The 22,037-nt window shown below is 36.8% G+C and overlaps 1 protein-coding gene across 1 annotated transcript in view; it reads left to right on the forward strand.

The window, feature by feature from the left end:
- The window catches only part of GUCY1B1 (guanylate cyclase 1 soluble subunit beta 1), a 43,017-nt gene that overhangs the window by 1,230 nt on the left and 19,750 nt on the right, over positions 1-22,037 (forward strand). Inside the window, exons 3-5 of the mRNA XM_027899421.1 lie at positions 14,351-14,451; positions 15,461-15,579; positions 19,990-20,187. Of these exons, the coding sequence (XP_027755222.1) occupies positions 14,351-14,451; positions 15,461-15,579; positions 19,990-20,187 (418 nt within the window). The remainder of the gene's footprint in view (positions 1-14,350; positions 14,452-15,460; positions 15,580-19,989; positions 20,188-22,037) is intronic.

The following is a 22,037-nucleotide window of genomic DNA, read 5'->3' on the forward strand; positions in this document are numbered from 1 at the left end:
TTTAATACGGTCTCTTGATATTGTATCTTTAAGGGAAAAGTCGATTATCCAACTTGGAGAAAGTGATTTTCTTTCAACTGGATGTCACCTTCTATATCCCTCTTTCCCATTTATTTTGGACCAATTTTAATATGTCAGTGTTGATGTCCATGTCGTAATATGTTGCTGTTGTCTTAATACAATTTTCAGAGGTAAAGGACAACTTTTAACTGTGAGATTTGTATTACCATGACACATTTTTTTCATAAAACCATTCGTTAGGAATGTGGTAATCTTACACACTACCATGAAATCAGAAAATTATGGAAATGCTCTTTGGAAGGCATCTCTGGAGGTCATCTAGTCAAGTTTCTGTTCCAGCCTGCACGGTTACTGGCACTAGGTTGGATCTCAGCCATGACTTTTGTCTAGCTGAGTCTTTAAAATCACCAAAGGTGAGTCCACAGTTGTGGTTCAGCAGATGTTCACTGTTCTAGTGATCTCTGACAGTCTATAAATTACTGTTTGCAAATGCAGTTCTGTGGATAACATACATAAGTGTTCAATGAATGCCACACAGTTTTGTGCTGCGAGGTATTTATTTTTCTTACATACCTTATCTAAACACACATTTAAAACATCTAAACACACATGATCTATTTGGAGTTCTTATAATTTGATGTTTTTAATGACTTGTGTAAGTTATGGGACAATAAAATAAAATAGTGACACATGCAAATTATAATGTGTATAAAATATAATAATAAATGTTCTCTCTTTCTTGGCATGCCATCCCTTACCAAGATCTCTATAAGTTACTTTTTTTCCAGATTACCCACTGCTGAGAATTTGTATTTAAGATCAATCCATCAGAGAAGGTACAAAGTTCCATCTTCTAGTGTAAGATCCTACCAAACTGTCAGAACCCAGCCATAATTCCTGATGCATCCTATCTCTTAAGATTTTACAAAGAGCTTAAAGAATACTGAGGATAACTAAAGCCCATGAGGAGTGTTACTCATTTAATGGTTTGGAGAAATTTACTAGAAAGATACAAAATACTTTTCTAAGGTCAGCTGTGAAAATTCCGGAAGCTGGTACCTCCTGTTTCTGCTCTTCATCTGAGAAACGCTTGTGTCTTGTAGCAGCCCAGCAGGTAGGCTCTGGTATTAGCTCGCAGAGAAGATGGGAAACTGTAGCACGACACCACCCAAACAGACGAATGGAAAATGAGCTGCAAGAAAGAGCTGATGTAATACAACAGCTGCCATAGCTGCTTATTCAAAAGGCATTCAGCAGGATATACATTAAAAAGTAATGTATCCTTGAGTTCAGAAACCAGTAAACTTACCCCTATATATTTCACTGTGACAGATTATAGTTGGTGCTGACTTAGGGAATGGTACAGGGTCAGCTGATGGCCACTAAATTTTTAGATACTTTTAGTTCCTGTGGTGCACTTATAGAGGTGTTGTGGAAGAGTTTGGATGTTTAATCTTTTATAGGTAAATACAAACTCCTTGCAAATGCTTTGTTAGAATTGTCAATCATTTAGAAAACAACAGGAAGATACAGACCAGTGTTGTGGCATGCTGAGTTGAATCAGTTGAATCACTGATGACTGCAGAAGTAATTGTTGAAGTCAACAGTCTTTGGCTGTTTAAAAAATTGAGAGGAACTTTGCACTATTAGTGTGGTTGAATCATTTCTGTGAAGCAGAAAGGCCTCTGAGTAGTTCAGTACAAAATTTCTTATCTAAGCTTTTTTTTGATCTGATCACATACTGCTATTTTGTTCTCTCTGAAGTCACTGCAGAAGATGTGAATCAGCAGAGTGGTGGGTTGTGATCGCTGAGTGATTTTCAAATGCCAGTGGGTGAATTTGTACTTAATATTGATAGAAGGTAAAAGAAAACATGGAATTGAATAAACTGGAGTAATCAAAACAGGTCATTCTTCAAAAAAAGTACATTCAAAAAAATTAAATACTGAATTGAAAGGGTATGCTCCATCTGAAGCATGAAAACACTTCTGTAACTTCTTCAGTCAAAAGTGACATTGGATGAAGTTCTTACATATAGAATTTGGGAATCCAAAAGGTTGAGTTTGATGCTCTTAGGAGTGGTGTTTTCATTGCCATCAGTTAGTGTTATCTGAGTCAGAATGATGATTTCAAGTCTCTGTTTCTGTTTTTTCATTAATTTTTCCACATTCTTAGGAAACCACAATCTGTCGGAAAAAGATACATACTGATTTTGTTTTTAAATTCCCAAGAGGGGAATTCTTGGGAAAGTTAGACTCCATGGTTTTTTTCATCCACTTTAAAAACAAAGCATAACTAAACAACCTACTTTTTTTACACATGCAGCCTTTACGATGAAGCTCAGGGCAAAAACTGCATTATGTACTTTGATATATGGCTTGGTTTTACTAAAGAACTAGAAATAAAATGATTGAAACACAGAATGATTCAAAGCCCCTTTTTTTGAACACACTTTCTGGATCCCAAGTAGGCTGAATTCAAAATAACATGAAGAAAGCTGGCATATAAGCAATGAAAGTTAATCTTGATTTGTGGAGCCTTTGCTCAGTTTCTCAACAGAAAAGTCTCAAAACTGTTTTTCTCTGGCTACCACTCATAGAATTGAGAACTTGAACTTGTAGACAGTTTTTTGGTGATGAAGCCCTAGAAGCATTAGAGGGATTTAGCAAAGCTGGATGAGCAAGAGGGAGCAAGGGGAAAGTCTTGCAGTTGCTGAACTCTGCAGTAGCAGATTTTTCCTTGTGGGAAGTAAAGGTGATTCAGCATAGTAATTGCTTGTGCTTACTGGCAGTTGTAAGCTGCCCATACATTGCTCATTGTTATTCACTCCTTCAGTCCTTGGAAGGGGAGACTTAGGACACAGAATACATGGAAACAGACTTCTTTGATCAACACTCCACTAGCTCTGCAAGGAGTTATTAGTAGATGAACTTTTCCTTAGAGCTGTTAGCCACATTTTTGCTGAGAAGACAATTCTCATTTGTTCCTTCCCTGCTTAAGAGAAAATCTTTTTCAAATCCCTTATTTTGTCACTGTTACATCCAGAGGGCTATTTCAGATTGTGTGGCCACGATTGCAATGGCTTGAAAGGGTGGTTCTCAAGATTCCTTTGGCATTAGATATCTTCAAGTCCTCTGCAGCCAACATAAATGCTAGATAACATAAACTGGAAGTTGTCAGGCCTGACCATTCCCACATATGTGCAATTCTGTGCTCATGTCTGTTTAAGGCCAAATTTGTACTGCTGAGTGATAAGAGTAGCGTGTGAACTTGGTCCTAATTAGTGTTTGTGGAATTACTGTCTGTGTACCTGTCCAAAACAACACAGAGAGTTTACTCACATTTTAAAAATCAATAAAAGTTTCCAAGGCTTAAGAAGTTGTCTTCACTAGTGTGTTTTTGTGTTGGGCATATTTTTATGGTATGTGGTAATACATTTTTAAAAGGGGCCTCTATCATGATAAAATCTGAACTGTTCTGCAACAGGTATCACATATGGCTGAGCTGAGCAGCCTTACATGTGAAATTCTGAGCACTCCATTCAGTGGGTCTAAAGGTTTAATTGTGTGCCAAGCATTAACAGGGATGGCTTCTTTGAAACAGCCCCAGGTCAATATGTGGGAGCTAGGGCATTGTTGTCAGCAGGGAATACATACACAGTCATCTATCCTGTGTTTCCCAACAGTATCCCCCTGTGTCTGATTAAATGAATACAGGATTTTCCCACGGGCTCCTAAATTTGAATTGAGGCCAGGTTAGATGCTCAAACTGTGACACTTTCAAACATATTGCCAAGAAAATGAATGGGAACTCAAATATCTTATTAAGAAATGCATTAAAATGCTTCATCACAAGCCTGTAGAGTAAATTAATATTCCCACACAGGTACATGAAATGTCTGGATTTGGGAAATGAAATGGCATAACCTGTCAGCTGCAGTCTTCATCTTTCTTCCGTTTTTATGGTACAAATCCCCACAAAAAGATGTATATGCTGATGAGCATGGAAAAACTAGAATAGAAGGTGAAAACTCTGTGTTTGCAAAAAGAAACTACCTAGATGTGAACCTCTTTGTATTTGATTCTAGAGAAGTGTTCAAACTTGCACAGTGGAAAAATGGGCATTTTGTGCCCCAAGAGCCATGTACCCTTTGCTGGCTGCACCTTAGCATGGGATACGTAAACCGAATAATAGTCTCATTTCTTGGGTGCTCAGTGCTTAAGGTAGAGTTGAGGCATCATCCTGCCTTTGCCCTGTTTTGTCCTCCTTTTAAAGGCTAGGCTGGCATGTGGTGTCTACACATGCCAAGACTCTAGGTCTGGAGAAGCTGCTCGGTAACACAAACTTTACATGGACCCAGTGGTCTTGAAGCACACACAGAGGAAGAGAAAAAAGTCAATTAATTGTCCTGTGAGGAAGGAAATTTTTGTTCTCCCCCAAGTTTCGCAGATTACAACCTACCAAGACTCCAGTCTAGTTGACTCTTCTAAGATTTTTCGTTTTTTCTTGTAAGTCTCCTGTTAAGGTGGTTAAAATGGTGAAACACTGAGGGTCGAGAATTTATCCTGCTGAAATGTGGAAAAATAAAGTGAAAAGCTTCTCTGCTCAGTTTTAAATTGGGTTCAACTGAAGTGGTAGAAAACTCTACAATCTGGAGGAGTAAGATAAACTGCAGGGCTGTCATTTGCCTTTAGAAAACTAAACATACACAGAAACTTCTGCATCCTATTGGTCAAGATTAGCATAGACTTTAGTGACTCAGTGTGGTTTTCACAGTAAAATGTAGGTGATTTAAGAATACGTGTATATTTGGTACATTTTCAAATGCATTCCTAGCAGTTAGGTATATATTTTGCAGGTTGGCTACTTAAGTCAGGAGAAGGAGATGCTTTTATGAATTTATTCATTTAAAAAATGTCCTCCACTGACTTTTGCTAGCATTAGAAACTCGTTGACAGGATGTGATATTCCGATTAATTATATTTGTAGTTATATTCCAAAACAGTAAATAATATAAATAAACAATATTAAATAAATATAGAACACCTTTAAGAATATATTTTATGTTTTTTTTATAGTGGGCAGACTTGGGTTTTTTTAAAACACATTGTTTCCTTGGAATTTCTGACATTGCAAAAACTGTCCATTTTTATGCTCTTGAAAGCAAATAATAAAAAAAGCTTTTTTAACTGCAGAATAAAGGCATTAGGTTGATTTATTGTGTTTGAATACTGTGTTCAGAATGTCTCCTTGTCAGTAATGTTTTTTTCTTTTTACTAATTTATCAAAACACGATTTATATTTGTTGACAAATGTAAAAATCAAGATTTTGGCCTATTATTGTTGGTTAGCACAACTTTTAGATGTAGTAACAATTCATAAGATAGTATAGTTTGCCTTTTCAGAAACATGGGAAAATATGTTCAAAAGCTCTAATGAGAGACTGTTACAGGTTGCAACAGTAAGCTCTTAAGAAGTGTTGGAATTTAGGTGACTTGTAGGTCTGATGCTGGTGGCCTGTAAAGTCCATGAAAACTGTGTTTTGAGTATAAAAAGTCTCAGTACTTCAAAAAAACCAGGACCACCTGTCCCATACTGGACACCCAAAAGTAATGAAACCTTTTTGTCCATGTTGTTCTTGCCTATTTAAAATGGAAATGGTATAATTGGCCTCACAAGATTGTTTGAAAGTCAGTTAATGCTTGTGCACACAAATAGTGTAGGCATCAATTCCATGGGAAGACTTGTTAGAAAGGAATAATTCTGTCTTCAGAGCTGGATTTGAAAACTGCTGTAAATCACGCCTATAGTTGTTTATTGGTGAATGAGATAAAATAAAATACAGAATAGTTGTGCTTTAACCTCAGTATTGAAAGAACTAGTAGCCTGGAGGAAAAGGAACAGGTTCTTTGGGCTCATGGATGTGACTGGTAGATTGTGTCATAGAGGCTCAGGGAAAGGCAGAGAAATGTGGCTTGGAGCAAACTGGAACTAATGTTGCTCTGAGTGGACCTGAGTCCATTTTTCCTGCTTTCAGTAAACCAAAGAAGGCTCATCAGATGCTTATGGCTCTTTATGAGACATGTTTTATTTCTTCATAATTGTTCTGGAAAGTGTTTCCTAAGTTTGCAGCTGACTGTACTTCTGTATATAGGGCAGCCCTTTAAAAAGCTTATAAAACAGTACTATAGTCTAAACCAGTCGGTCTGCAGTGTTAACATCATCACTTCTACTAGCAGAGAGGATGGATAATCATCAGCTTAGAATATAAAATTTTTGGAGAAACAGTATTTGTATGTGTAGCTGCATAAGCATATAAATGCTGATGTGTATGTGTATGTGTGCATGCATACTATGTCTGCTTAACCACAGTATGGCCTGGGCAATAAACATGCAAACTAAACAGGACATACGAGTCAAATAACTCGAAAAACGTGAGATGTGTCACTTCAATAGTAATCATGTGAAGCTGAAGTGAGTGAAAAGCCTTCCAGTTATTTTTGGTATTTCTCATCAAGGGCTGATTTGCAAGAGAATCTTGGTGCCAAACTCCTTTTAAATATCTAAGTGTAGGTTCATGTGTTTAGGATTTAAATTTTACTTTATCCCATTAATGCCTTTGGGATTTCTCCCATCAAAGTTCTGGCTTTGCTATTCCTTTCCTGTGTACTTCTCCTCCAAGGAGCTGTAGAAGAAGTCCACGTGGTAAACAGGTTGGTTATGGATTTTGCCATGTAGACATGTATACCTGTATATTGCAGTGGTGTTGGTCAGTCCTGTGTGGTTTCTATCCTGCTTTGTTGAACTGCTCCGAGCTTGATCAGTGTTTCCCTTTCCCATTCCACAGCTAATTTTTTATAAAGAATGCTTGCTTTACAGTTTACCTAAATTACTGATTCTTTCATGCTTGGTAATATTGCAGACATACTGTGTTAATTATTTTAATTTTCCCCTCACAACAAGCACTTATGAAAAAAATAGACTATCCACTAGAGTTTTAGATTGCATGTCCATTCTTATTCTGGGTCGTGTACAACTCAGTTGTAATTAATTTCAGTTATCTGTGAAAAAAACATGAAAATTGAGTTTTTGCTGCCTCCTTAGTACCATGAGAGTTTACCCATTGCTGAAGACAGTGTTCTGGTCAATCAGTCTTATGACAATTTTGAAAAAAATACAGGTTACTTATAAATAGATGTCAGAAAGAGACTTTGGAAAAGCATTAGTGGTGAAAGGACAATAGATTTTTTTTTTTTAATTCATACACCTTTAATATTAATGAGTTTTTGTCCAGAAAGTGGTGTTAAGTTGGAACATTTCTTGTTCATGTTTCTAAGTCCTTATTTCATACTCTTCCAAAGTTCTAAGCAATATTTTATGTCTGTTTTTCTTTTTTTAAAACTGATGCTGAAGAAATGATTCTTCATGGGTCTGGAGGTTAATATTTACAAGATTTTTAGGGTCAGGACACTATACTTCCTGCTCCTTCAGTTCCTCACAGCGGAAAGACCTGCTTGGAGGTCAGGAGTTTAAACTGAGTGGTTGCCAAATTCTTTAATTTGTCTGGGAAAAAGTTGGCTAAAAGGACATAGTGGCATGTTATGAAACATTGTGTGAGTGTTCTTGCGGTATCTTGCAGGTACTTTTCTGTTTTTCTAGAATTAAGTGCTTTTAGACCTGTCAGGATAACAGGTGTTATAAACATATTGCTCACTCTTACAAATTAAATACTTGAAAGAGTATTTTGTAAATACCATTCCTTTTAGTGCACTTACGTAAAAGGAAGGAAAATAATACTAGCTCTATATTTTTAATAATATTTTTAATATTTGTAGTAGTAGCAACAAAGAACTTGTACTTTTCTTAACTGTATCTTCTAGGATTATCTTGTTTTGAAATCCTACATTAAACACTCTCATATCCAGCCTGTAAAACTGGGAAATAGCTCAGAACTCTGAATTCTATAAATACACCTATTTACTTTACCCAGAACGTCATTTTCCTGGACAGATTCCCATTTTTATTTAATCTTGTAACTTAATATAATTTATGTTTTTCCCAGCTGGGTGTTTTAAAATATATCAGAACCATCCAAAACATGTACAAGTCTATTTTCTTTTTTTTCCCTTTTGGGACGAGTGGTTCAATATTTTTAATAATTTTAAGTAAAGAATCTTTGTGAAATACATGAATAAAAAGATGAGAAGCATTTTGGAAACACCAGCCATCTGTGAAGTAATATAGTGAGCAGTGAGTTTGCCATTTTAATGTAAACGAGATGCAAAAACTATGATTCTGGTTTCACAGATACCATCTTTAGTTGTGACACATGTAATCTCATTTAATAATGCTGCTCTTGGAATGGAATTAAACTTGACTTGGCCTATCAGTACGATCAGAACCATGCTGTGTTTCTAAGTGCAGTAGTGTTATTTTGTCATTGTTTTGACCGATCTCTTCAATTTAACGAGCACTTTTTCCATCCTTGGTACAACAGGAATAGTGAAGCACAATGGTGGCAAAAATCCCAACAGAAACAATACCTATCATGGAAGAAGTCCTAGAGGTGGGCTTGGAACTAGGTTCTGTTATGGTGTGTTCAAGGTGACACACCCAGTGCCTGCACTTTGGACTGGAGTTTTGATAGGAAGAGATCCAGTTGGGCCTTTGGGATGTTGGATGATCTGTTAAAGGGACAGCAACAGCTTCTAAATAGTCATTTTCTTGTATCACAGAGAAGCTTGTGCATCTTCGGAATGCAAATTGTAATTGTTCCATGTAGTCTTTTAGTGTATTTTTTTCCTCTATATTTACTGCATGCGAATGGGAAGGGTTCTTTTTCTGTAAGAATTTTTTAGAATTAGAGCTTTTTGACTGACTTCAGGGGTAGGACAGCAAGTGCTACTTCACAGGAATAAAAAAGTTTCAACAGCAGCAATGTTCTTTATTATGATTTGTTCAGATTCCCTTTAAATGCTACAATCTGACTGCAAAACTACATTAAAATTGACCTTGTGCAGAACGGGCTATAAAAGTAAGACCAACCTGACATGACATCTTGTCGAGCTGTGTTGCCTATAAAATCTCGAAAGATGGAAAAGGAAATCCTGACTACATCAAAATAGAGAAAATATTTCCTCTATGAGAAATAAAAATGTGTGCAATCTGTGGTTTAAAAATTCTGAAGTGAAGAATCTGTTGTGATTTTAAGAATAGTTTTTGTTGGAATGCTTGTCCACCCATAACATTTCATCCATTTCTGTGAATTATTAACATTACCTTTAACTTTAGCAGTGTGTTTACAAATACTAAACTAGTTGCACAATGGGAAAGATTTTCAAAGAGACCATTGTGCACACGTTGTACCACCTGTAACACTGTCCTGTGCTGGTAGATCAGCAGCAGTTTGGGGGGTTGTTAGCATGACTGATAGAGGAAAGACTGCTTTAAGTCTTGATCCTTCTTTGATCTACTCAATAGGAATTTCTCCAGTGATGTCAAGGTCAAATCTGTATGTGAAAAATGGCCTCTGTATAGCTGTGTTATTTTCCGTGGTGCAGTGATTAAGGTTCTTTTCTTTCCCAAGTAAAATGCCTCACATTAACCTGGATAATACAAACATTCTGGAGGAAAACAAAAGCATTTTAGAAAAGTCTGGGCTGGAATCTTTGTTTCCCACAATACAAGTAGCTCTGTGTAATCATTCAAAATTAGTCCAGAGTAAATAAAAAGGGCTGCCAGACCATAGCATTTAGCACAGGAATGTCATAGGTTGTAAGTTTTGAACCATGAAATATCACATCTCATGTGACAGGAGTCAACTTGGGCAAGAGCATTAGAATCCTGGGGTTTTTGAAAGTTTTGAACAGAAACTTACAGGGGAGCAAACCCCACGCTTCTTTTGTCTCTAGAAGTGTAAATGAGAAATTAATTCTAAATCCTGTTCTATTTGACTTGGAAGTTGTTTGTAAAGAAAGACCACACAAAAGTTAAAAGTTTGCTACTGTAATGCTGCTACTTCACTAAAGAATTAACCAGGGCTTGGGAATTTGCCAGATCTTGTTGCTTTTGGCTCATTTCCAGTCAAGTCCTTAAGAAACCAACAACTTGTTATTGCTGTTAATGTCTTTGTGATCAAACACTGCAGTCTGCAGAAAACAGCAGAACTATGTTAATTCAACCCATAATTTTATCTCGTCAAAAACTGTGATTAAAGACTGCAACAAAACATTTCCAGAGAAATGCCACGGTTTTTTTGTAATGCCATGGATTATGAAGTTGCCTGTGAAATGTGGTCAGCCAAATGTAAATTTTTTTTGCGTCTAAGGATGCCTTTTTATATTGCAGTTCTAATCCTGGCTCATGATCTATCTGTCAGCCAGGAGAGGGAAGCTGTTCAGATGGGAACAGTTGCAGCCTTCTGGTCTTCTGAAGTTGTCATACTTGGGTTTGTAGCAAGACCTCGTTCCACACAGGCAGTTTTGTTTTCATATGTGGTACTCATAGGTTATGGAGTTAAATACAGCTATGTAACATTGTAGGAATTACTGTTAATGGACAGCCAACCACAGCAGCTCCACAAAGGTGACAAAGCAACCGCACTTTCAGTATTACTTACAGCAGTTTTCACAACACTGTCATGTATTTCTTCATATCACCCTTGTTGTAGAACAGTCCCTTACTATTAATGCAGGACACTTTGATAAATCAGGTAGGGGTTTTTGCCTGCGTCATTTTGAGGAGTATAATCTCCTGCAGGAATAAATATTTCTGTTGACAAATTTTGTAGAAAATTTTCTTTACCTTCATCAGAAAAGGGAAATACATCATTAGGGTTATAGAGAAGATGGCTGCTGAGTGATCCAACAGATCTTGAGTAAACTGGAGAAAAACAAAATAGTTAAAATAATTAAATGGAATAGGCATTGAAATTGCAAGTGGTAATTTTAAAAACTGGTGGCTCAGGGAAATTGCAGACACTGAAGAAAAACTTGGACAAAGAAAATAAGAAAAAAAACATGGCTTGGCACAGAGAGGCAAACAGGAAAAGTTCCAGTCAATATAATTGGAAAGAAATGTAAGTAGTTTTGAAATGAGATAACAGCATCATCAATCTGGGTCAATTTTTCATAGAGAGAATTCTCACACACAAAATCTCTGTCTACTGAATTGTTCAAGTATGCAGTATTTTTGAGGATGCTCATTGCTTTTCCAGATGTGCATGTTACCCTTTGTGGTTTGGCTGAGATCAGAGAGACTAGACGAAAGCACAGCATGTATCAGGGATGTGGGAAAGTTTGTTCACCCTTTGCAAACTTCCCTCCAAATTGTAGCTGACTTGCAGTTACACACCATGTTAAGAGAATCAAAGAATCAAGATGGTTTTCTTTTCTTATATTCATTTCGGTTCTGTTCTTAGGAAATGTAAACTCTTCTTGTCCCTGACTACCTCATTTGTTTCAAGACATCATTTCCCACTAACAACTGCAGCTCTCCTTCTGCTTATAAAAGGAAGGAATATGTGACATGGGATTTGTTTGTTTTCAGGAATCTGTGAGACTTGATATCCTACAGGCTGATCTGAAGTTTTCAGAGAATGGTGGGGGAAGGGACCAGTAGTACTATTTTGGAATATGACAATATTTTGGAGTATGAAAATAAAGACACCCTCATTGAGTTTATTATAATATTTTTTGTGTCATTGGATGGAGAATGATGTTCCTTTTATGTAGAATTGTGTAGGATATTTATTGCTCTCTAGACCAGTCATAATCCTTTAGGAAAATTGCATAGCTTATTTTTAGATCATCATTCTTAGAGTATAAAAATGTTTATTTCAAGTAACAGTTACAGTGCTTAATTAATAAAAAATTAAATATATTTTTAAAATATAAAAACAATGTATAATTTTTGATCAGTGGGAAGAATGTGATGGGCAAGATTAAAGGAAGATAAAGAGGAAAAAGAAAAGGATGGGTTCCAGATATCCATCGATAAATGAACAGATTATCAAAGATTGATGATTACTAACTGAAGAGTTAAATGATGAGTCATTTCATTTAGGTCAATAGAATACTGCCATATGAGATTGGAATCAGGCCTTCTCAGCAGTACCATTTGCCATCTAGCAGTTTTAAGATGAACAAGAGTACTTAATTCTCAGACCTCTCCCTGAATATCACAGAAAATATTTCTGTTTGTATGGATGGATAATTCCATTACATTTTTTAACTGAATTGTTTTACAGGCGTTATTAGTTTGTATTATTTGATTTTTAAAATAAATTATGCCCTCTTTAGAAAATTGAAATCTGAGTTTCTGTTGAAGTCTTTGATTTTAATTAATGGTTGATCGTGTTATGATGATGGAGAGAAAGAGTTTGATGTAAAATGGGATGCAGAGTTTTACAGACTAGATTTAGAATCTACTTTTTGTATGCTTATAATTTCTCTGATGACCAAGAGAAATTCAGAGCAGTTAGAAATATTGACTCTTAAACTGGAGGTTTGAGCATTATCTCAGGAAGTGTTTCTGTCCTACTTTGGTAAGAGCCCTTCATTACCTTGAGTAAATAATTGTTTACTCATAGTTCTCTTTCATTTGTACATTAGAAAAATGCTTATTCTAGTACCAAGTTGATGAGTGTCTCGATTTGCATCCCATGTGCTTAGTTTTTTATAAAACCTACCTCATAATTTACCTTTGTTGTAGTTTTTCTAATTCTAAAGTTTTTTCTGAAGAACAACTTCCTGTACTAATTTTTTTGGGTGTGATATAAGAAGGTGTGACTCAGTAACTTCACTTGTAGGCTTTCCTGTCTCTTTGCCTTTTTTGACTTCAGAAGTGTTCTGCAGCATAGAGATGCATTTAGATTAAGGGTATAATTTCTTTTTAATGAGGTAGCTGTGACCCTCCACCTGCAGATATACTAGTGATGCCATCCATGATCATATTAGTTTTACTAATTCATTCTAGTACATAAATTACAGCGTGAGTACCTACAGATGGCTTCTCTTTTGTTACTATTTCTGCAAAGCACAATGTCTCTATCGAGAGCCATTGTAGACAAAACCACAGAAGACGAACACTTATTTAAAAAGATATACTGAAAAAGGAGGCTGTGCTCATTTGCCAGATGTCGACTTCAACAAACAGGGCATAACTTCATCAGAGACCAGACCGTGCCCTCCTGCACATCCACCTCTCTTTGCTGAAGGACTTGACTTGAAGCTGGGCAGAGTCAGGGCCATGTCTGTAGGCATGCCCTATGCATGGTGGGAACAACCGTATGGGGCAGCTGGTTCTTCAGGGTCCTGGGGTCTGCCTGCCCAGGAAGGTGCTCCCTGTCCTCCTCCCAAGAGCTGGGACTCAGCCGCTGCTGCAGCAGCAGTGGCCTGGCTCTTGTGCTAAACAGGTGGGGTAAAACAGGGAGAAAGGCACTTGTGAGCCCTCCCTAGAAACTCCCTTGTGTCAAATGCAAGGGTTAGAAGGCACAACTGTTCGTTGCCTAGGGGGATCAACTTGTTTTCCTCAGGAAAAAAAAAATAGCCTACAGAGCTGTACTGCCTTTTGGACAAGCTGCTGACTCCATGTTCAAGCTGAAGAGAGTACCGTGTGATCCTGAAAAACTAAGAAGTCATTTTATTTTCATTTTTAACATAGTATCAATAGTAACTGTGCACAAGACATGAGTCTTGTCTTAAATCTGGGATTGGGGCTTGTTTCCTTTGGTGAAGAAGTGTGTATTTTTATTGTGATTTAGCAAAGTGGTGATACTTTACTCATGAAAATTGATGTGCATTGTGAGAACAAGGCCTTGCAAAATCTTAGCATCTTTTTTTTCCTATCCAGTGGGCACGGGCAGAATTCTGAAGAAAGATAATTGATTTGCTACCTACATAAGTGTTATAAATTCTTCTCTGAAAATATGTGCAAATGGTCCTTAAAACCATCCCATGCCTACTGTAAATAAAGTGTGATTAAAATCGGATGGAACGAAAAAGCTTAAGAAGGGTTTGAAGAGCCCATCTTGGGCTGCATTATTGGATATTCCCCTCTTTTAAAACGCAAATTGTGTCTTTATGAGTTCAGCAACTTCTTTCTGAGGCTCTGTACCGAAAAATTGTGTTTATTTTATTATAGCTAATTATTATTTTCAGAACAGTTGTGGTCTGAGATATTTGTATTGTACACTAATGACTAAGATATGGAATAAATTTATTTCTAATTTCCTATCTTAAGTAACCCTAAAAACTTATTTTATTTAAAAGACCTTTTTCAATATGGTGCTTCTCCCCCAGCTGAAAAGATTTTATTCTGTTTTCTTCAGGAAGGAGGCACAGCTGGATGAAGAAGGACAGTTTCTGGTCAGAATAATTTATGATGATTCCAAAACCTATGACCTGGTTGCAGCTGCAAGCAAGGTCCTCAGTAAGTAATACAGATATCTTCTTGCCTCCTCATCATAAAAAAGGTAATACCTCTCCTCCTCGCCAAATCTGTGTTCTAGAGAAAGAGAGGAAGTGAAAACAGAGTATTGGTCAAAGAGATTTTTTTTTAGCATCTAAGAAGGAAGGATTGTGTTTCTTTTATTTCTCTTAAGATATTTTTATTCCTTTTATTCATTGAAATTATTTTTATTACTTCCAAAGCATTCCATCTTAAAGTGAAGTAATATAGCTCATCCACAGAGCATGGGCAGAGTTACAAGCAGTCATGAAGTAACAACATACTGCTGCAAGTATTTTGCCAATACACCCAGGTTTCAACCACTACTGCAAGACCAGTGAGTGAATGAATGAATGAATCAGTCCTTGATCTCTGCTGAACACACATGCTGAGTTACAGAAGCGTTTGTGGTGTGGGCACGTTTCATTTCATATCAGCCACTGATTTGGGTTGCATTCATTTTCAATCACTGGAGCTCTGGTCTAGAATTTGAAAGGTAGAATTTTGCCCATCAGCATTATTTTGTCTGCAGACCCAAGTGTGGTATGAAATTGGTCTGCATCACTAATTAGCCAAGAACCCATAAGACTGTGATGACTGCAGTAATGTTGAATTGGAGCAGCTGATGTGGTTTCATGCTATTGTAACTCAGAATTAACTCTGCTGAGATGAGTGCTACTAACAACTGAGTTCCTTTATTTTCCAGTAGTGATTATTATCTGTATTGAAATCTAAAATACTATACATGCATGAAATGCACAATGTGGTGAAGTAATAATGATAATTGGTAAATCCTAACAAAATTCCTGTACTGAATGCTTGTTATTTGCCATATGAATCCTGAATCTTGCTTTTTTTTTACTGGAGACCTGCTGGATCTGGGTAGAATTTAGGTACTGTCTTTCTTGTTTATGAATATGAGGGTAAAGTAATAAGCAAAGTGTGTGAAATACGATGTTTGGACTGAACCATATTTTCCTGTTTTAACTAGATCTAAATGCTGGAGAAATTCTTCAAATGTTTGGGAAGATGTTTTTTGTGTTTTGTCAAGAATCTGGTTATGATACAATTCTACGTGTCTTGGGCTCAAATGTCAGAGAATTTTTGCAGGTAAGAATTTTGTGCCAAATGATTTCAGTTAACAGAAGAACAGGAGTTTTCATGTGCAACAAATTGAGGAGGGGGAGATTGTTAAGTGAGAAGGCTTACCTTGTTTATACTAACAGCAAATATGGTCTTCAGATTTGTAGGGTATTTCTTTTAAGTTATCTCTGACTAATTATAGATGCAGGTTATTTCTAATTGTATGTCATATACAAAACTAGGGCTCATAGATGGCTTATCTTTAAGACGTTATCTTTCATTCATGAACTAAGGGTGGGATAAAGCAGTAGTGTTTAAGTCAATTTTTGTGCTTCTCTAACTGCAGAACAGTGTGATACTGCACTATAAACCAAAACAAAATGAAAATGATTTTTCAGTAGCATGAAAGAAATGTAGGGACTTCTCTAAAGTGTTATTTTAAGTGTAGAAAAAATGACCTTCCCTTTTTTGTCACCTGAAAATTGTTCAATTTAAAAAAGCACTTTGGATTTAAGATTTGTCATCTATATCACTCTTGGAGAGAACTTGGTAATGAGTTTAAAAGCACTGAACTGGAGAATGCCCAAAAGCTGAGTGTGAAATCTCTATGGGTTTTCACTGAAAATTTAGCAGCCTCTTGTCATCTGTACCTTTAAAATCTCCCCAGCAATAGGTGAATAAGTAGAATGCATGGTTTTCTGGATTACTAAAATATTCTGTGCCTAACTGCCTGCCCAAAACCTGCATCATTCCGGACCATCCTGGATGGAGTCAACCCAGACTTCTTGTACAAATCCCATGAACTGTAGTTGCTGGGCAGACAGGACGTGTATGTTCCAACATGTCTATATCATGTGTGATCTCTAAACCACTGTCTCTCTATGGGATGTGACGTCCTTCATATTTCGTAGCTTCATTCACATGCTGACCTTAAAGCGAGCCTTCAGATAAACGTAATTTTTAAACATAACTTATGTAGTGAAGTTGCAGTTAGGGTTGAGCAAAAATAGGGGAGGAGGAAAAAGGAAGTGTAACTGGCCCATTGCTCCATCTCTTTGGTTTCTTATTAATGGGCCGGTCCTTCCCTATTCCTTTCACTTATGCCCTTTTCCGTAGAGTATATTTCTCTTTTCATTCCTTACCATGTGATGATGAAAAGATTGGACCCATTTGTTATGCCCACCAAACATCTATAAAAGTAGGAACAGCTTACATTTATATTCTTCTAATGACAGTATTTTAAGCTAATTTGTTTGAATATCAGTATTAACAGAGGACATTGGCTGTTATATACTTCTGTAAATACTAAGAGGACTAATGTACTAGTAGCTGTGCCAAAAGTGTACTTCTTAGCTTTTTGTTATGAAAGAAAATCAGTGTCATCTGTGATTTATTATTTTTGCATATTTCAGCAGTCAGATTAGATCAGGAAACTACTTTATGTACCTGTTACAAAAATAAGTGCAGATTTGGTTTAATGTCGTGAACTTTTGTCAGATTCTTAAAATACATAATAGAGTTCCAAAAGGCTCTTCTTGAAATCTGTCAGGATATATGAAATAATGTAGGACTGCAGCTTTTTTAAGTATGTCAAAAAAAATCTCATATTTGTATTTGTTTCCTTTGACATCTCAAGAAAATTTAGTTTGTTCATAATTGAAACACAAATACTTAAAGCTTCATGAAAGTTGAAAATAAAAAGGGCAATTAAATTGAATATTTATACTTTTTATGAAAAACTTGGGCGTGGAAAATTTGAAAATCATACTGAAGGGCACTGTGCCAAAGAGAAGCAGTGGTAAAAACAGGTACCTCCTGAGAAACCCAAAGTGGGCTTTTGTGTTAAGTTCAATAGCTTTCTACTGAGTGAAAATCAAACACTGGAGTAGACCTTAGTTCCCTCATGTAAAGAATCATTTACATGGCTACTTAGTTGTTCTTGATTGTAGTGTAACAAAATTCAGGGGACTAATTCCTCTTTTAGATAAGTTTCCAGATGCTCTGTACCACATAGCACCGAACAGCATATTTTTGTAATTCAGGTGCCAGTCACAACTCCCATTTTTAGATGGGCCAGGATCTTGTCTGATTTAGTATCACTGGTTGTTCTTGCATGGAAATCCCCTTGTGTTTCACCATGGAGCTGATCACTGTTCCACAAAGCTCTAGAATTAGTGTCTCTGTTGCAGCACAAGCTCTGGCTTACATCTGGGCAGTCTAGGAGACAAGAATTCAGTGAGAGAGCTTAACCTATTGTATCTGCACCTTTGGCTCACAGCAGGTGAACATACTAGGAAAAAATACACATTTGTTTTTTCAGAAGTTGCAATATCAATTTAGAATGGATCAAACACAACAAAATATAGGAGTGGGAGTAGCAATGACAATGTCTAATTGTGAGCGATTTCAGCTCCCTGATTTGGAAGATGTCTACTGCTTCTTGACTATGTGTTGGAGCGAGGTTTTGAATACAATAAGCTACAAGCCTCCCACTCTGGATGATTAGGGAGCAAAACTGAAAGGCATATCACATGGACTCACCTGTGACACTGCTTGGACAAAGTCATCAGTAGAGGGGTAGAAGAGTGGCAAAGTAGTTTTGCAGAATGGGGCTATTGCTAGTTGTTGGCCACACTTGTGCCAGATTTGTGTTAAAAATTAAAAAAAAATCTTATAAAAATTCTGTATTTGACATTGACCATTTCCCATAACAAACTCCTTTTGAATTTCTTTTGGTGTTGATGACTGTGTAACTGGAAGATTATTGTCTTTTCCCATGTGTTTCCTTTAGAGCTTTTTTCCAAAAAAGTCAGTGTATCCCGGCTGTGCCTGAGGCACATGTACTGGAACTGCAATTCTGCACCATTAAGGAGATCATGGGGCAATCTTTCAGAGCCAGTCATCTTTCTCTTTTCTCATTCACACTCTTTCAAAGCAGTGTCTTCCAATTTAATTGTCCTGAACCCTGCAAAGATCTTACAGAATTTGCCTTTAAGCATTATGTTTTTTGCTGTTGAATACCCACTAACAGCTGGAATGAATGATTCCTGGATTGTTGCCTCTCAAAGTTTTAATTTGGAGATGTTGATATAGCAACAAACCCATGAATTTGAAACATGCTAAAACACTGAGGGAGGAAGTTTCAGGCTGAGTGCATCCCACGGAATTCATTCCTAGGAGTCTCATTTCCTCTAGAGGCCTCCAGAAGAGGCAGCTGTTTGAGCACTTCACAGCTCACATGAAATTAAGTTCAGCGTGCTTCCACAAATTTGATGACTGACAGATGCTTGTGAAAGGTGGAGAATGGCCCAGACACCACAGTGCAAAATATTTTCACCTCACTTCCTGTGCTGTCAGAAAACAATATGCAAAGCCCTGTGGTAGCAGTTACTTGTAGGGTGGTGAGAGAACAACATTTAAAATGTGCAGTAATGTTCAGGACTTAAGCTATAAAGAAGTTGCATAAATTTTACAACATAATAAAGAATTATGTGGGTTGCAACACTATCCCACAAACTAGCTTGTTCTTTCTGTTAAATATACAGTAAACAGCAAAATGGAGTCTTGATAATTACTTCACAATCAAAGTTGGAGCCCTGTAAAGTTTTAAGTGTGATTTTGATCTCATTGTTCTCTTTGATGCTCTTAATTAGGTATGTCTATCAATTTATACTTTAGTTTTTTTCTCTCCAGATCACAATTTGTCTGGTCAAGACTTAAAGTTAAATACATAAGATGTCAAGGACATTATCTGGAAAAATAGATCTTTTCCCTTTCCTGAACAACATTTTCTGAAACGTTATTACAACAGCTGTGATATGTTCAGTTTATTCTGGGAATTTTTTCAATTATTCTCAAAGAAAATATATATTTGAGATTCTTCTTTCAAGCATTTAAATCTTTAAAGTTTGAAACTTAGTAAGGCCCTGTAAACTTGGACTGACTGTTATGATGTCAGAACTAGGCTTTTTCAGGTATAATAAGGAGAAGTATTTATGTATATTCACACATGCTTACTTATTTGTATTTGACTCCTAAATTAATATCTGAAAAGGAGATTATAGAGACTAGAATTGGAAGGGGTGAAAATGGATGAGGTACTGGATTGAGAATCAGTCACACACAAGGTCTTTAGTTTTTAGAGTGTTTCAAAATAGAGCATGATCAAGCATGAATTCTTACTATCTGGAGTAATTAATAATAGTTCTAATTTTTATGCCATTCATTGTCCAAATATTGCCATGGTAGATAGAAAGAACACTGTGGCCTACCTGAGAAGTCTGCTATGATGGCACTTTTCCAAATAATAAGGCAAATGCCCAGGAAGGATGAGCAGTAAGAGAAAGGGGATGTTCAGATGAGACAAAATATGTACTTACTTTCTTCAGAAATAATAAGTGAATGCCTTATAATCTTGTTTTTAATTTCTTCTTCTAGAATCTGGATGCTCTCCATGATCACCTCGCTACTATTTACCCGGGTATGCGAGCACCTTCCTTTAGGTGCACTGATGCAGAGAAGGGGAAGGGACTCATTCTGCATTACTACTCAGAAAGGGAAGGTCTTCAGGATATTGTCATTGGAATCATTAAAACAGTAGCTCAACAGATCCACGGTACAGAAATAGACATGAAGGTAATGTCTGAAGTGATGGAAATATGGAAAATTTATGTCATTAGGACAAAATCAAGAAATTCAAAAGTAAAGTGGTGGCAAACAGTAATATGCATTGTTTCTGTTTTCTGTGAAACAGTGCCATCAGTACTGACTCAGGAAGAGACATTGTAACTTGTGTTGCTTTAAAGACACATCAACCATGTGCTGAGAAAGCCAGCATTGATTTGCAGGCAGACCCAATCGAGAGCAGTTCAGCACAATATGCTCTTATTCAAAGAAGGAGATGACCATGTGTGGCTTATTTGGCATATATTTCTTACTGTCTACTGTGTCCTGTGGGAGCATGGACATGTCTTCTGTGTGCAAATTGTGAGGCTGATGTGCATTGGTGAGGCCTGGCTGGCAAGCAGTGTTTTCCTCACAGACTGCACGTCAGGTCCTTCCCAGAAACAAGATGTGTTTGGAGGTTTCACACTGTCGTGTGGGAGTGTGACTGGATATGCACCTACAGCCCCCGAAGTGAAAAAATGTTCCTCAGTCACAGAGTTGACATAATGTCATGTGTGCTAAAGTCACTTGTGAAATGGAAAAGAGGCTTCTGTTTTATGTCCATGCAGAGCAACGGAAAGATTTAATTGATCGGGCCTTGCATATGGAATGGTATAAAATCAGAGCTTGATCCAAGGTGCAGATATATGGCGGGGGGGAACTTTTTGCAGTTAGAAATATTGTAACTGATATAAAACACTTTTCATCAAGTAAAAAAGCATCTAAGCAGGTACAGGAAGCATTCTTTTTAACTATTACCTAGTCATATTACATTTCTAGCAGAGTTTTCACTGTATGCTTGCTCAGAAAATCCTTTCCAGTTTTGTGAGTTTATTGCAGAAACATGATCTAGCTCAGATAAGAGATTTACAAGCAATCCAATGACAAAGATATTTGTACTGCTATATTTGCCTTTCCTGTTTCAAGCTAGCACAGGTTTATAGTGAATGTCTAGTTGTGTATAGAGAGGTGATATACTTGAGTTCATGTTAAGATCCTGTTTTGTAAGAAAACGTATTTCATACTTTTGCAGCAGGTGTTAGTAATCAGATACAGAAGGATGCAACAGAATCAAAACAATCCTCTTCTTAGATACCTGTTTATTTGAAGTGTTGAGAAAGACAAGGAGGACCATGATGGAAAGTTGGCTGCAAAAGTGCTCAAGCTGTTGCTTGACAAGCATTTCTTTTTGGTAGCACAGGCACCTTTCTCTTAGTGCCTAAGCTTGTCCTACAGCAGATTCTTCAGCCGTGTCTCTCCAGCTGGTGTCAAGTTATAAAATAAACTAGACTGAGGAAATGAACTGGGTTATTTTTACCTACATCTGTTCCTTTATGTGGTTCAGTGTTCTTTCAGACTTCTGCCAGTGTAGTTCAGAGGTCCTGCAAAGACAAAAGTGATCCATGGGGCAGAGGAGAAATCTGGGTTGTCCAAAGCAGCTTCCAGAACAAAGTTTTGACAACTGTGTCCTCAGTCTGAACGTTACTTTGCTGAGAAGATTGTATTGATATCTATCTTCTCACAAGCAATATATTCCAACAAGGTTTAAATGTTTATTACATGTTTACTTCTTAATTTCATTTGACTTTTTTAGGCTTTTCTGGAAATTTTATTTTGTACTGTAAGTAAATAGAAATTTAATACTATTGGTCAAACCTATTGTAAGTGAACACAAAATTTAATTTAAATCCACGCTGTTCTTCCAGACTGTCTGAGCCAAAAGCACATAGTGCCTAAAAATAGTATTTCCTCTAAACTGAAGAAAGTGCATATTGTCTGTGTTTTATTTTGTATATTACCCTGTTTTTAACCTTTTCCGT

This window comes from Empidonax traillii, unplaced genomic scaffold, assembly GCF_003031625.1.
Source record: "Empidonax traillii isolate 1590-97213 ecotype Southwest subspecies unplaced genomic scaffold, ASM303162v1 scaffold666:size787383, whole genome shotgun sequence".
In the NCBI taxonomy this organism is placed as follows: Eukaryota; Metazoa; Chordata; class Aves; order Passeriformes; family Tyrannidae; genus Empidonax; species Empidonax traillii.